Source organism: Cajanus cajan, chromosome 8, assembly GCF_000230855.2.
Source record: "Cajanus cajan strain Asha chromosome 8, NIPB_CcT2T_4, whole genome shotgun sequence".
Taxonomy (NCBI): domain Eukaryota; kingdom Viridiplantae; phylum Streptophyta; class Magnoliopsida; order Fabales; family Fabaceae; genus Cajanus; species Cajanus cajan.
In genome coordinates, this window is record NC_138524.1 from 53,717,129 (window position 1) to 53,731,642 (window position 14,514).

At 33.8% G+C, this 14,514-nt stretch overlaps 1 protein-coding gene across 1 annotated transcript in view; it reads left to right on the forward strand.

Annotated features, from left to right (window-relative positions):
- Nucleotides 1-13,404: 13,404 nt before the first annotated feature.
- The window catches only part of PFD1 (PREFOLDIN 1), a 2,567-nt gene continuing 1,457 nt past the window's right edge, over nucleotides 13,405-14,514 (forward strand). Inside the window, exons 1-2 of the mRNA XM_020377876.3 lie at nucleotides 13,405-13,558; nucleotides 13,668-13,721. Coding sequence (XP_020233465.1) covers nucleotides 13,535-13,558; nucleotides 13,668-13,721 — 78 coding nt within the window. The 5' untranslated portion in view covers nucleotides 13,405-13,534. The remainder of the gene's footprint in view (nucleotides 13,559-13,667; nucleotides 13,722-14,514) is intronic.

Sequence of the window (14,514 nt, forward strand, 5' to 3'; positions counted from 1 at the left end):
GAACTTGATTTATTCAAAAGAATTCATGATTAAGGCAGGTAATAAATTACCATTTGAGGTAATAGATTACTAAAACTTAGTTTTGAAGTGGAATTCAACATCCTCTTTGTGATAATTGATTACCTATTCATGTAGTTAATTACCATGGTGACTTTTGAGTGAAAATAAGTGAAACAAGTTGAAAAAGTATCGAGATAATCGATTACCAACATTAGCAATCGATTACCTTTGCTAAAAACTGAGTTTTATGGTTTCTAGGACTCGAGATAATTGATTACCAGGATCAGTAATCGATTACCTATGTTCTTGTTTCTCAGATTTTAGTTTTTATTAAAAAACTAAGAATAGATTACTTGATATTGGTAATAAATTACTACTGTTACGAGTTTTTAATGTTGAAATCTTATTTGATCTATAAATATAACTCTTTTTGAAAACTAAAAGAAGGGTGAGAAAAGATACATGGAAAAAGTGATATAGAAAAAAAAATTTCAGGAATCTAAAAATCATTTTTTTGAGAGAAGATCAAATATTTTCAGAATAATTCAAGAGCAAAAACTCAAGAAAGATGTTATCTTGAAAGAAGTTCAAGAAAACAATTCATTGTGGAAGATCAATCTACACATCAGGTATATCAATTATGATCTTTAACCTTTTGGTTTCATAGTTAGGTATGTTATGGTATGTGACTCTTTGAGATAATGAAAGAGTGAAAGAAAAATTTCGAGATAGGTTTTCTCAAGTGGATTCTTGAGGTGTAAGAATTCTGATGATTGTATAATCTTGTGGGGTCAAGATTAGGTGATTGTGTTTTTTATTATAATATTTTTTGTACATGGTGCTTGTAAAGAATATTATAGTAGAAAGACTGGATTTAGCGGAGAGCTAAGTCTAAAACTGGATGTAGGCCTTTGTATGATTAAACTAGTATAGATCACTTTGCAATTTCTCTATTTACCTTCATATCTTGTTATAATTCATATTGAATTGATAAAAAGAATTTTAAGATAGTAAAAGAAACATTTTCTTGAATATTATATGTTGTTGATTTGTGAAATTTGATATGATACACACAATCTGGTAATAAAGTGAAAGAAAGTAATTACTAAAATCAATTTGGATTATAACTTCTATTCCGTTGTATAATAATTCTAATATACTTTGTATCTTGTTTGGTTTGTAATTTGAATGTGTTTAGTAATAAGTCGTATGAGAAAGAAAGAAATTAGCAAGAAAGCAAGAAAGACCATTAGAAACCGTCTAAACGAAGAATCTATTCAACCCCCTATTAGATTCGTGTTCTACCCAGGACTAACAATTGGTAGCAGAGCTGAAATTTGATAATTACACAAATTAGATCCTTAGAACCCTTAGAATGGCTGGTAATCAATTACCCTTTGTTGGAGGTGCCTCCATAAATAGACCCCTTTATTTTGTGGTGATAATTATCCATTTTAGAAAGTGATAATGAAAATCTTTATGGAACCTATTCATAGAAGTATTTGGCAGATAGTAATTACTGAGTACAAAATTCCTACAATAAGTGTAGAAGAGAAAATTGTTGAGAAACCTATTAGTCCCTGTTTACGAGAATCTAGAAGGGGGGTTGAATAGATTCTTTCCTAAGATGGCTCTATTTTCGAATTTTCTTGATTTTAACCTACCAAGTCATTCAATACTCAACCTTTAATCAATTTGATTTAACAAATTACAATAGATTGTAATCAAGGTTGATTTTATATTACCAACTTTTTAGTCAATTTCAATTACAAGAATAATAGTCAGAGTATGAGTGGTAATTGAAATAACATATCTCATAAATTTTTGAATTCTTTAATCAAATTCATAGCAAGATTATTAAAGAGATATAGGGTAAGAAGATAAAGAACACAAAAATTTATATTGGTTCAGTCATCCACTTGACCTACATCCAGTTTTCTTTGATTTAGCACCTCACTAAATCAAAGATCATTCACTATAATATTTTTTATAAATACTGTGCACACACAATATTACAAGAATGCTAACACACATCAATCTTGACACTGTAAGACTGAAAAAACATACAAATTTTTGTACCCCACAAAATTACTTGAGAAATCCTACCCAGGATTTCAAGATCTCTTATTAAGACACCCTATCTCAAGAGATACACCAAACAAAATGAAAATACAGATTAAAAGATCATAAAGATATCATCTAATTTGTGTAGACATTGATCTTTCACAATTGAATTCACTTCTTGAATTTCTTCTTTCAAGAACACATGTTCAATCTTTGCACTTTTTGTATTTCAAAAAATATTTATTTGATCAGCCTTTGATTCTTGTTTTCTGAAAGTATTCTTTTTCTCTAATGTTATTTTTCAAAAAGGTTCTCTTTTAGTTTCATAAAAGATGGATATTTAAAGAGCAAAATGTAATTCATTTATAAAGTGTGGAAGAACATATGCATAAAGTTTTGATGATGCCAAAGCATCGAAGAAAATAAAAGGTCAAGTTAAAGCAAGTTGATCAAGAAGAAAAATCTCAAGAAATAACTAGATAAGTCTTGACTACTTAACTTGATATGTAAAATGAACTTTTAGAAATTGCAAATTTCACTTGGCCATTATAATAAGGATTTCAAGAAAATCTAAATTTAGTCTTTTTGAATATAAGAATAAGTTTCTGAGAAAGAAAGTAAAAAGAAATGTGTTCAAAAAGATTATACAAAAATAATTTTGAATGAAAAGTAAAATGCTACTAAAATCATAAAGCTTTCGAAAGCAAATTTGTTATATCTGTCTGGTAATCGATTACCAGAAGAAGAAAACTTCTAAGTTCAAAATTCAAATGTTGAAACGTGTTTTGGTAATCGATTACCAGTCCTTGTAATTGATTACCAGAAGAGAAAACTTCAAAATTTTGAATTTAAAAGATACAATGTTTCAAATTTTTTGAACTTAAAACCGTTGTAATCGATTACCAAGTCTTATAATCGATTACCAGAGCATCTTTTTTGAAAAATTATAAAGAGTTACAACTCTTCATGAAAAGACACAACCTAAGAAATAATTGTCTATAAATACCTATAATTTTTCAGAAGAAGGTTACGAACTCTATTACTGAAAATCATTTACAAAAACTACTTGGCCAAAGTCATTTGCAAAAATCTCTAAAGAGTTCATCAAGATCTTAGAAAGTGTAATATCTACTCTTCAAAGAGAGTCATTCTGTATTACCCTCTTGATCAGTTGATCAGTAAAGGAGAAAGGGTTTTTCTCCTTGTTGGTTTTGAATCTCAACACAAGGAAAGGGAGTTCCAAGGTGTTGGAGGATTCAAGTCTTGTAAGAGTTACAAGAATAGTGGAAATCTCAAGTTGGAGACTTGAGGACTGGATGTAGGTAGGATTGGCCGAACCGGTATAAATTGAGTTTGCAATTCTTCTTTCCCTACACTTCTAATTACTTGTTACTTACTTGTGTTTTGAATAGTTTTGCATCATTAATTACATACAATTTGTCAAATTTTGAATATATGAGAAAAAATTTCTAAAAAGAAATAAAGGAAGAAAAATTGGGTAACTTAATTCACCCCCCCTCTTAAGTTATACGAGACTATTTGACTAACATAAAGAGTCATAACGTAAGTAATATGTTACCAGATATGGTAATTGATTATCAGTTCATCTAAAAATTGAATTTAGAACACAAAGAGTCGGGGTAATCAATTATGGGATATGGTAATAGATTATCTTGAGCTTCTCAGAACCCAGAATTGTATTTCACTCTATGGTAATCGATTATCTCGATGAAATATTTGATTTTTCAGCCTTGTTTCAAGCAAGAGACATTGTTTTAATCTATTACTAGCTTTGGTAATCTATTAACACAGAGGATGTTTGAATATTCTTTTCCTGTAACAGACTTGGTAATCTATTACCCTAAATGGTAATTGATTAACAATGTTACCTTGAAAACTCTTGTTGGAATCAAGTCATATTTCTATGTTTAAACACTTGGGTAGTAAATTACCTATTCATGATAATCTATTACTTTATGTTTATACATGGAAATACTAAGTAATCAAGTTCTTGGTTTCTTAAAAGCTTAATTAGTTTTTGAATTAAGCATTCATCATCATCATCAATTATAAACAAACACAAACATATGCCTATATCTATTACAATCAATACATTATCCTTTTTCATAGACTTAAGCAACATCTATATAGTACATCATTAAAACTAAAACATTATTCAGGAGTCTTCAAGATGTCCCATCAACTCAACAAAACCTTTTGATAGCTGGGAAACTAGTGAAATTAGAAAAGTTGAACCCTTACAATTAGATTGTTGTTAACCTATGCATCAATAATGGACTTTAAGCTTTATCAAATGGATGTTAAAAGTGTTTTTTCAAATGATTTTATCCAAGAACAAGTATATGCTCACCAACTTCTTGGTTTTATTGATTATAAATTTCCTAATCATGTCTTTAAGCTTTAAAAGACACTTTATGGACTAATACAACCCCCTAGGTTTTGGTATGAAAGGTTGAGTAAATTCTTACTTGATAATAACTATGTAAGGGGTAAAGTAAATAACACATTATTTGTGAAAAAGTTTGGAAATGATACTATGTTTATTCAAATTTATATGGATGATTTAGTATTTGGAGCTACTAATCCCTCTTTATGTTAAGAATTTGCTACGATAATGTAGGGTGAAATTGAAATGATTATGATGGGAGAATTGACATTCTTTTTGGGACTATAAATAAAGCAAATCAACAATAGAATCTTCACAAGTTAATCCAAGTATTGCAATGAGTTTTTGAAGAAATTTGGTATGGACAGTGGTGTAGACACCCAATTTCATCCAGGAGCATACAAACAACAAGATAGGACATCAGAGGGCCCAAAAGTCAAAATCAACTATTTTTAGTGGCCCAGAACGGGCCATTCCAAAACCAGAACGGGTCGTTCCCAAGTCCGGAATGGGTCGTTCTTGAATTGGAACGGGCCGTTCCGAGACTCCTAAAAGGCCAAAAAGTTGTAGGTTGGAACGGGCCGTTCCAAACCAATCAAAGGGCCTAAAAAACTTGGTCTGGAAAGGATCGTTCCTAAATAAGAACGGGTCGTTCCAAAAGGTTAAAAGACCTAACAAACCTAGTTTGGAATGGGCCACTCTGGGAAGGGAATTTAGTGTTAATTTGTACCACGGAACGGACCGTTCTCATTTAGAATGAGTCGTTCTGGTTTCCTGAACGGACCGTTCTGATTTCAGAACGGGCCGTTCTAGGGTGCAAAATTAACACATAACGTTCAGATCCGGAACGGGCTGTTCCGAATCCAGAACGGGCCGTTCCGGCCCACATCTGATGCCTATAAATAGAAATCTCGGGCACAGTTCTCAGGGCTCCAAATTTCGTCCAGACTCCTTAGAGCTCGAAATTTCTCTCTTTTTCTCTCTCTCTCTCTTTTGTATTTCTTGAGATTTTGTGAGGCACATTATAGTGTGAAAGGTTGCCACAAAGCACCTAAAATCTCCATATTTTGAAGATTCAATAGAGCTCATTCAAAATGTATTTCGGTTAATCTCTTTCTCTCTTTTTTTTTATTTCTTATCTATAATAAATATTGTTATATAATAAAAATAATCATGTAGATATTTTAGGGTTAATTGTATAATTTAAATTTCAAGCATGTAAATAGTTATTAATAAAGGGGATCTAATATTTAATTTATTAATTCTTATCACGTTAACTTCATCATAGGGTACCGATTGAGGGCGCTGTAGGGGTACTTAATACCTTCCCTACACGTAACCGACCCCCTAACCCAATTCTGGTTATCAAGGCCATTATTGGATTCTTTTTTAAAAAACCTTTTCTTTTTCCAATGTTTTGAGTAAAACATTGGTGGCGACTCCATGAACCTATTTTTTAAAACCATTAATTAAGGATTAGTCTGGTGTCCGGGCATTCCTTAATTGATGGAATTTTCAAAAGGATGTCTAAACCATAGGTCGCAAGATCGGAAATTTTCAGGTTGCGACAGATGGCGACTCCACTGGGGACGTTTAAAGAGGGTCAGACCCATTTAATTGATGAAGTTAATAAAATAAAAATAATAATTTAAATATTTTTCCCCTTTACTTTTGTTTGCTTTATTTGTTTGACTTTAATATTTGTTTGCTTGTTTAAATTCTGCATTTGTTTGAATAAAAAATTGTACACAAACCTTTGCACACAACGGTCCCCCTACACCCGAGGCAGGAGAGTAATAAACATAGGGAGTGGTTGACGTACGACCGACCCAAGTTTAGCCTTGGAGCCTGCGAGCCTTGTCAGAAATCACACTCAAGGTGGTAACCGGTTACTCTAGCCCGAAATACTGGGACATACCTTAGAGTTTGCCAGATGACGGCGACAGAGATACTGGGTCCCTATAATGGGGGCACCTTGGGGGCCTTAAGACTAGTGAGATTAGAATTGTCCTATACAATGCACTTTTCTTGCAGGGACCACAAACCAAGGATTTAAACATGACTATTCGCGGGTGTACATTTGTTTGAGCATATGTGTGTTGCATTTGTTTGTGTTTATTTATTTCAAACGGATAAGAATTACAAACAAATAGATATTAATAAAAAAATATGATACAAAAATTTAACTCCCTTTTATATACCCAAACCTCAAAGCATCATATAGGATAGTTTATTTCAAAAAAAAAACAACAAAAACAAATAAATATATAGCAAAAATCATGCATCATAACCTTAGTTAAAAAAATGATAAAATTTAGGCAGAAAACAAAGATCATGCATCTTTTAGTTTAGCATATACATTCATTAGAAATGGAAGGCACATAGTATGCAAAGATTTTTTAGAAAGGATAACATTTTAAAGTACAAGAATCGTGTGCCCTTATACTAAGGAGGCCTACTAGACTTTGGATTCTCGTAATCCTTTCAACAGAAGGCAAAGTCTCTTCTCAGACTTCTTCCAATCTAGAAAGATGTCATTCCTCAACTGAAATAGGAGATTATTTGAAATTTCAAAAAGGAGGCACACAAAAAAAAGGAAATTGAAGCAAAAAAAAAGAGAAAAAGATTTGCTTCAAAAGAACATAGTTTGGGAAGCTAAAGAAAACTCCGCTGTTGAACGAGAAATCATGAACTTAGGGAGTTTCAAAAAATTGATAATAAGCACCCTTACACCTCCAATTCATTATCAAATCATTCCAAATCACATCTTTCTTCTCTGACTCATCAACCTCGTCAATAAAGATGAAAATTTTGGCAATCACCAAAATAGTGGGGAACCCGAAGATCCTATTGACGCTTACTTCTAATGGGAATAGCAAGAAGAGAATCTGAGAAGAAACGAAGACTAATTGCAAATCAACGAACGAGCAAGCATGTCTATAGGGACATCATTCAAGCATAAGCTTCTGTAGCCTGGAACAACATCATCAAAGTGCACTGAAAGATCTTGTACAAAGAATGTTCTCTAAACAAACAAATCAATGAGAATGATATTTGTTGAATTTCTCAATCATCTTTACATCCTATTTTGCACCTCATATAGATAACATGTCTTCCTGGTAAATAATAAATAAGAACAAAAAGGGAAATCTAACCTGTGCATGTTAATCGAATAATGAGATCATTGGTAATCAAGTGCAAACTCGATACATCAAATTGGAAGCACTTAAGAAACCAGTAATTACGCAAGAAGATTGGGGGGCATAACTCCCCCAAATTGATGATTCAAACACCGAGAGTTCCCCATGCGAAAATGACAACTCTTGGGATAAGAGGAATGATCAAGAATGGATGAATCCTTGCTTCTAGGGAATTACAAGACAAAATCCAATTGAAGAATAAGGGCATTGCATGACAAAAACCCGCTAGGATGAAAACCCGTAAAGGGCGTCTTAGGCAAAAATTAGGGTAAAGGAATCAAAATCCCGATAGGATACATCCTATGAAAAAGTTAGGGATATACATATATATGTAAAAAAGCAATGCATACTCAAGTTGAAAACTGAAAGGCGGCTTGAGTATTCCCTTTCGAAAGCAAGAATTTATAAAGTTTTCACTCCAAATTAAAAACACCAAGCAAGTGGAAGGGTTTTTCTGAGGTAATCAAGTCATCCATGACTCTCTAGGGGGCAACCTCCTTTTATCTCTCTGTGTATGAATCACAAACTCGGGGCATGCCCGGGCCTCCGAGCTTTGCTAAAGGGGCATGTGTAAATTGAAAGTACTATTTTAAATGCCATAGCACTCTTTCGTTTCTCTTCTCCCTTTAAATATTCACTTTAGGCCTCATCCATCAACCCTTAACAAACAAAATATATTTGCGACAAAGATGTTACTCAATAATAACATGGAAAGGATAACAAATGAACAATCAGGAATTCAAACATGACTAGGGTTTAATAAAAATAAAGACATCCCATACCTCACGAGCGTTGCAAAAAATGAAGGCCCGGCAGGAAACCCACTAAAGGGGCCGCGCAAAAGTTAGGGCAAGATCTGCTAGGCAACCCACAAGCAAAATTGGGTAACCTAGGCAAAAGAATAGATCAAAAGAAAAATGTCCGCTAGGAAACACATCTCAAGTGACCTAGGCAAAAGTTAAGACGTTAAAGCAGTAACCTGGGTTGAAAACTGAAAGGCGGCTCAGGGGGATCATCTAAACAAAGCGCAACCCCGAGTCATCACTTCACTTTCCAAAAAGGCTAAAACACAATGATAGCTTCTTTGTAAAAAAATAGCCGAGCATGAGCCAAAGTGGTGTCAAACGACAACCCCAAGTAATTATATGTGCCCACTAAGCAAAAACATATCAACAGTGGAATAGAATGGAATTGACCAAACAAGCAAGTCTATAAGCATGAAGAGGCCACCACACCTTACTTCTTCACCAAATGAAAGATGATCAAAAAAATGGCAAGACTAGGAATGACTTCCTAACCAAAGCCAGGAGTGGCTTCCAAAATAATACTCATAAATAAAGATTGAGCAAATGACATCATCATGGGATGGGATCCCTCCACCAATGATGACAATAAAAGATAAAATAGAAAAAAGCAAGCTTCGTACATGTTGAAAAAGCCGAAACATTTAGAAAAATAGCATAAAAAGGGAAGCTTCAAATATGAAAAAGCCGAAGCTAAACAAAGATACAAAATTCAAAAAAAAAACCACCACAAGAAGGCGCCTGGAGAGGCATCACAATACTCACATGGTAGGGGCGACACTAGAATCCCTGTCACCCATCAACTCCTTTGCTCACCATCACAAGGGCACCACCTACCAGTAATCTTCGTCTTCATCAAACGTTCTCCCAAAGAAAAGGGGCAATCACATCATCATCATCAGCAGGTAGCCTGGAGAGGCCAGACATAATAATACTCAGCATTTACTCCTTTTCTCACCATCACAAGGGCACCACCTACCAGCAATCATCGTCTTCATCAGACGTCCTCCCATAGAAAAGGGGCAATCACATCATCAGCATCAGCAGGCAACCTGGAGAGGCTAGGCATAATAATACTCAGCATTCAGCAGGCAGCCTAAAGAGGCCAGGCATAATAATACTCAACATCAGCAGGTAGCCTAGAGAGGCCAGGCATAATAATACTCACCATTCAGCAGGCAGCCTGGAGAGGCCAGGCATAATAATACTCACCGTTCAGTAGGCAGCCTAGAGAGGCCAGGCATAATAATATTCACCATTCAACAGGCAGCCTGGAGAGGCCAGGCATAACAATATTCAACATTAGCAGGCAGCCTGGAGAGGCCAGGCATAATAATACTCCACATTCAGCAGGCAGCCTGGAGAGGCCAGGCATAATAATACTCACCGTTCAACAGGCAGCTTGGAGAGGCCAGGCATAATAATACTCATCATTTAGCAGGCAGCTTGGAGAGGCCAGGCATAATAATACTCACCATTCAGCAGGCGGCCTAGAGAGGCCAACCATAATAATACTCTCTCTTAAACAAGCTACAAATAAAGGGACACATTATCACAAGAGAAACAATGGAGCTTCTACTCGAAAATTGAAGATCAGGTGTACAGTTTGTCAACCTTGATATCCAATAGAGTACGCAATCAATGCTTAACTGCTCTAAAGGGTGAGGATACGAGCAAATACACCTGTCCAAGGGAAGCAACGTAGAAGCATCAACACAGAGACGAGAAGAAGACCCAGACGAAATGTCTACGTCTTTACTTGCCTTTGGAAAAGCAACACAGCTACTCCAAAGGACAAGTAAAGAGGGGCAGCTGTAGATACAAACAACAAGATAGGACATCAAAGGGCCCAAAAGCCCGAATCAACTATTTTTCATGGCCCGGAACAGACTATTCCAAAATCAAAACGGGTCGTTCCCAAGTCCGGAACGGATCGTTCTTGAATTGGAACGGGCTGTTCCGAGACTCCTAAAAGGCCTAAAAATTGTAGGTTGGAACAGGCCGTTCCAGACCAGAACGGGTTGTTCCAAACCAATCAAAGGGCCTAAAAAACTTGGTCTGGAATGGGTCGTTCCTAAACCAAAACGGGCCGTTCCAAAAGGTTAAAAGACCTAACAAACCTAGTTTGGAATGGGCCATTCTGGGAAGGGAATTTAGTGTTAATTTGTACCACGAAACGGGCCATTCTCATTTCAGAATGGGTCGTTCTAGTTTCGTGAATGGACCGTTCTGATTTCAAAACGGGCCGTTCTAGGGTGCAAAATTAACACATAACGTTTGGATCCGGAACGGGCCGTTCCGAATCAATAACGGGCCGTTCCAGCCCACATCTAATGCCTATAAATAGAAATCTCGAGCGCAGGTCTCAAGGCTCCAAATTTCGTCCAGACTCCTTAGAGCTCGAAATTTCTCTCTTTTTTTCTCTCTCTCTTTTGTATTTCTTGAGATTTTGTGAGGCACATTGTAGTGTGAAAGGTTGCCACAAAGCACCTAAAATCTCCCTATTTTGAATATTTAATAGAGCTCATTCAAGAGGTATTTCAGTTAATCTCTTTCTCTCTTTTTTTTATTTCTTATCTATAATAAATATTGTTATAATAAAAATAATCATGTAGACATTTTAGGGTTAATTGTATAATTTAAATTTCAAACATGTAAATAGTTATTAATAAAGGGGATCTAATATTTAATTTATTAATTCTTATCACGTTAACTTCATCATAGGGTACCGATTGAGGGCGCTGTAGGGGTGCTTAATACCTTCCCTACACGTAACCGACCCCCGAACCCAATTCTGGTTATCAAGGCCATTATTGGATTCTTTTTTTAAAAACCTTTTCTTTTTCCAATGTTTTGAGTAAAACATTGGTGGCGACTCCATGAACCTATTTTTTAAAACCATTAATTAAGGATTAGTCTGGTATCCGGGCATTCCTTAATTGATGAGATTTTTAAAAGGATGTCTAAACTATAGGTCGCAAGATCGGAAATTTTCGGGTTGCGACAAGTGGCAAAGAAGTTGCCACGCCAATTTCAACTTCAAGTAATCTTGATTTGGATAAAAGAGGTACAACTATAAACACACCAAAGTATAAAGGTATAATTGGATCTCTATTATATCTAACAATTAATATACTTGATATAATGCTTGTTGTATGCTTATGTGCTAGATTTCAAGCTAATCCAAAAGATTCACATATGACTATTGTAAAGAGAATTCTAAAATATCTAAGAGAAACTATTGATGTTGGATTATGGTCTCCTGAGGGTGTCTCTCTAAGCTTAGTAGGATATTCAAATTCTAATCATGTTGAATGTAAATTAGATAGATAGAGTACTAGTGGCACTTTAATCTTTTGGGGAGTGCATTAGTTTTATGACATAGTAAGAAGTAAGCTTGTGTTGCTCTAAATACAGTTAAGGCTGAATACATAGTTGCTGGAAGTTGTTGTGCTTAACTTCTATGGATGAAACAACAACTAATGTACTATGGTGTAAGACTAGATAACATTCCTCTAAGGTCTAGTAATACTGGTGTTATAAATCTAACTAAGACTCATATCTTGCATTCTAGAACTAAACATATAGAGATAAAAACATCATTTTCTTAGAGACCATATTCAAAAAAGTGATTGCATAGCGTTGTTTATAGAAACAAGTAAACAATCAGTTAATATAATCACTAAGCCAATACCTAGAGATACATTTAATCTTCTTAGAAATGAACTAGGAATCTTAAGTGAATCATGCTTATATTGAGTAATGAATTGTTTGAAATATATTTATATTGTTTGTATCTTTTTATGCAAAATGACTTAATTGAATAATTGATTTGAGTATATTTGTGTGGAAATGTATGTTGAAGTGTTAGTTTTTCGAAATTGACTATTCCTTACTAGAATAATCGATTAAAGTAAGTTTTATTAAGAGGAAATGACATCCTTTTGGTTAATATTGTTTAGGGAGGTTTTATAAGGATTGAGTCAAGTTTTACGTATTTCTACTATGCTTACGCTTTTTCTATGAAATTGAAGAACCGACTAGAGAGTGGGAAGGAGATCATCCTGAAACTCTTCAATTTTCACCTAACATTCATCGAGGCAAAGAGAAATGAATATTCTTACTTTAGGGTGTGAGTTATCTACTGGGTAAAGAGATTGACCTGCAATCTTTGGTCTATTTAAGAATGCTTTGAGAGAGAAATCTCAATTAAGGATTGTATATTGTGAATGTGTTTTGTATGTGTCTTATGAATAATAATTGTGTTATATGCATGACGAATTTCACATAAATTAAATCAAGAGATAAATTATTTTATTTTGCACCAAGAGATAAATTATTAAAGGACAATATTTATATTTATTAAGGAAGGAAAATTATTTTTAAAATAAGAAAAAAATAATAATGTAAAGTGAAGAAAGTCTTAATTGGATATCACCAGACTTTTGACATATTCTTAAAAAAATCCTGATTAATTCAATTGAATACTATCATATTTTAATATACTTTTAAAAAAATCATAATTATCTTAATTGACTTTTTTATATTAAAAAGAAATCTTGATCGAGTAACATAAAACTTTTTTTACAATAAAAAAATATTTTAAAATCTTAATTTAATACATTTCTTTAGATTCCAACTACCCAACCTTATTAAAAGTATTATAGAAAAATCACAAATATTTTTTAGATGATAAATATACATGAAAAATTAATATTCTCAATTTTAAATTTTTAAAAAATAAAAATATTTCACATATAAAATTCTTGGGGAGTAATATCATTACCTTTGGATGGAGGTAACATAATTTACTTTAAAAGAAAAATTATAATTTATTTGTGTTAATTGATTTAAACAAAGTTAAATAAGATTTTTTTAAGAGGGAATTTGGGTGTTTCAGGATATTTGAAAGAAAAAAAATATTAAAAAAAAAAAACCTGAGTAAGTTAAGCACAAAAGGGTTCCTTTCCTTTAATGATTGCATCTTTTATTTGGGCTTCGTCTTCCTGATCCAATTCTTAGGGTTTTGAGAGTTGCGGTGTAAACTTCTTAGGATTGAAATGGCAGACGAAGCTAACAGAACTGTATTAACACTCTCTCTTTCGCTGTGTCTCCATATTCTAATTTTTTCTTATATATTCTCCTTTTGGTTTCTGTAACACTGTAACCATTTCTTTTCTTCCACAAATGCAGGCTTTCCTTGAAATTCAAGGTCGCATGATCGAGACCACTGGAAAATTAAAACAGGTTTCTCATACTCTCTCAATTCTTAATTATTTGAATTTTCACCAATCATCTTAATTAGGGCTCTTTCTATTCGGATGTATTTTCCCAAGCTTTGATTTTTTGGGGAAATCCTAGGACACTTCAAGTTGCTTTTCCGAGGATTTGTTTTGGGAAAATCGAATCTAGGTCCTTCCCCACTAACTAAACTTGTGTTGCCTACTCACTAACATCCGTGGGCTATTATTATTTTTATTATAATTTGAGCTGAATAATTGAATTTTATTCAAGGAGAGCAGTACCTTAATCAATTAGTGGATACATGTCAGCTACTAATTAGTAAAAGTAAAGGGTACCTAAGGAATTTTCATTTGACTCGAGTTTAGGAATTTTCAGGGTGGGATGGATCCTAATGGAAACGGATCCTGTTTAGTTTCATAAATTGATGGTGTTTTTCCACCATGTGTTTCTTGGCTCTGTTCTTAATGTTATGGTGGATTTAATTGATGTGCTTGGAATGGTTGTGATTTGATGCACAGAGATGCTATGACTAATATGTTGCTGACTCTGGGATTTAGGCTTAATTTGGATAATTTTTTCAATAAATACTTATAGGAAAAGAAAAATAAGAAGATAAATGAAATGAATCAAACCTTTTCCATGAGGTAATAAACTTATGCACTTCAACTTTTGCTAGAAGCTTTCTCATTTTACTTCTCCAAAAGTTGAACAAGCGTACAAATTGATTTTAACCTGTTAGAGAAGTTTGATTCATTTTGCCTCTTATTTCTTCTATAATAAGTACTTATTGAGAAGT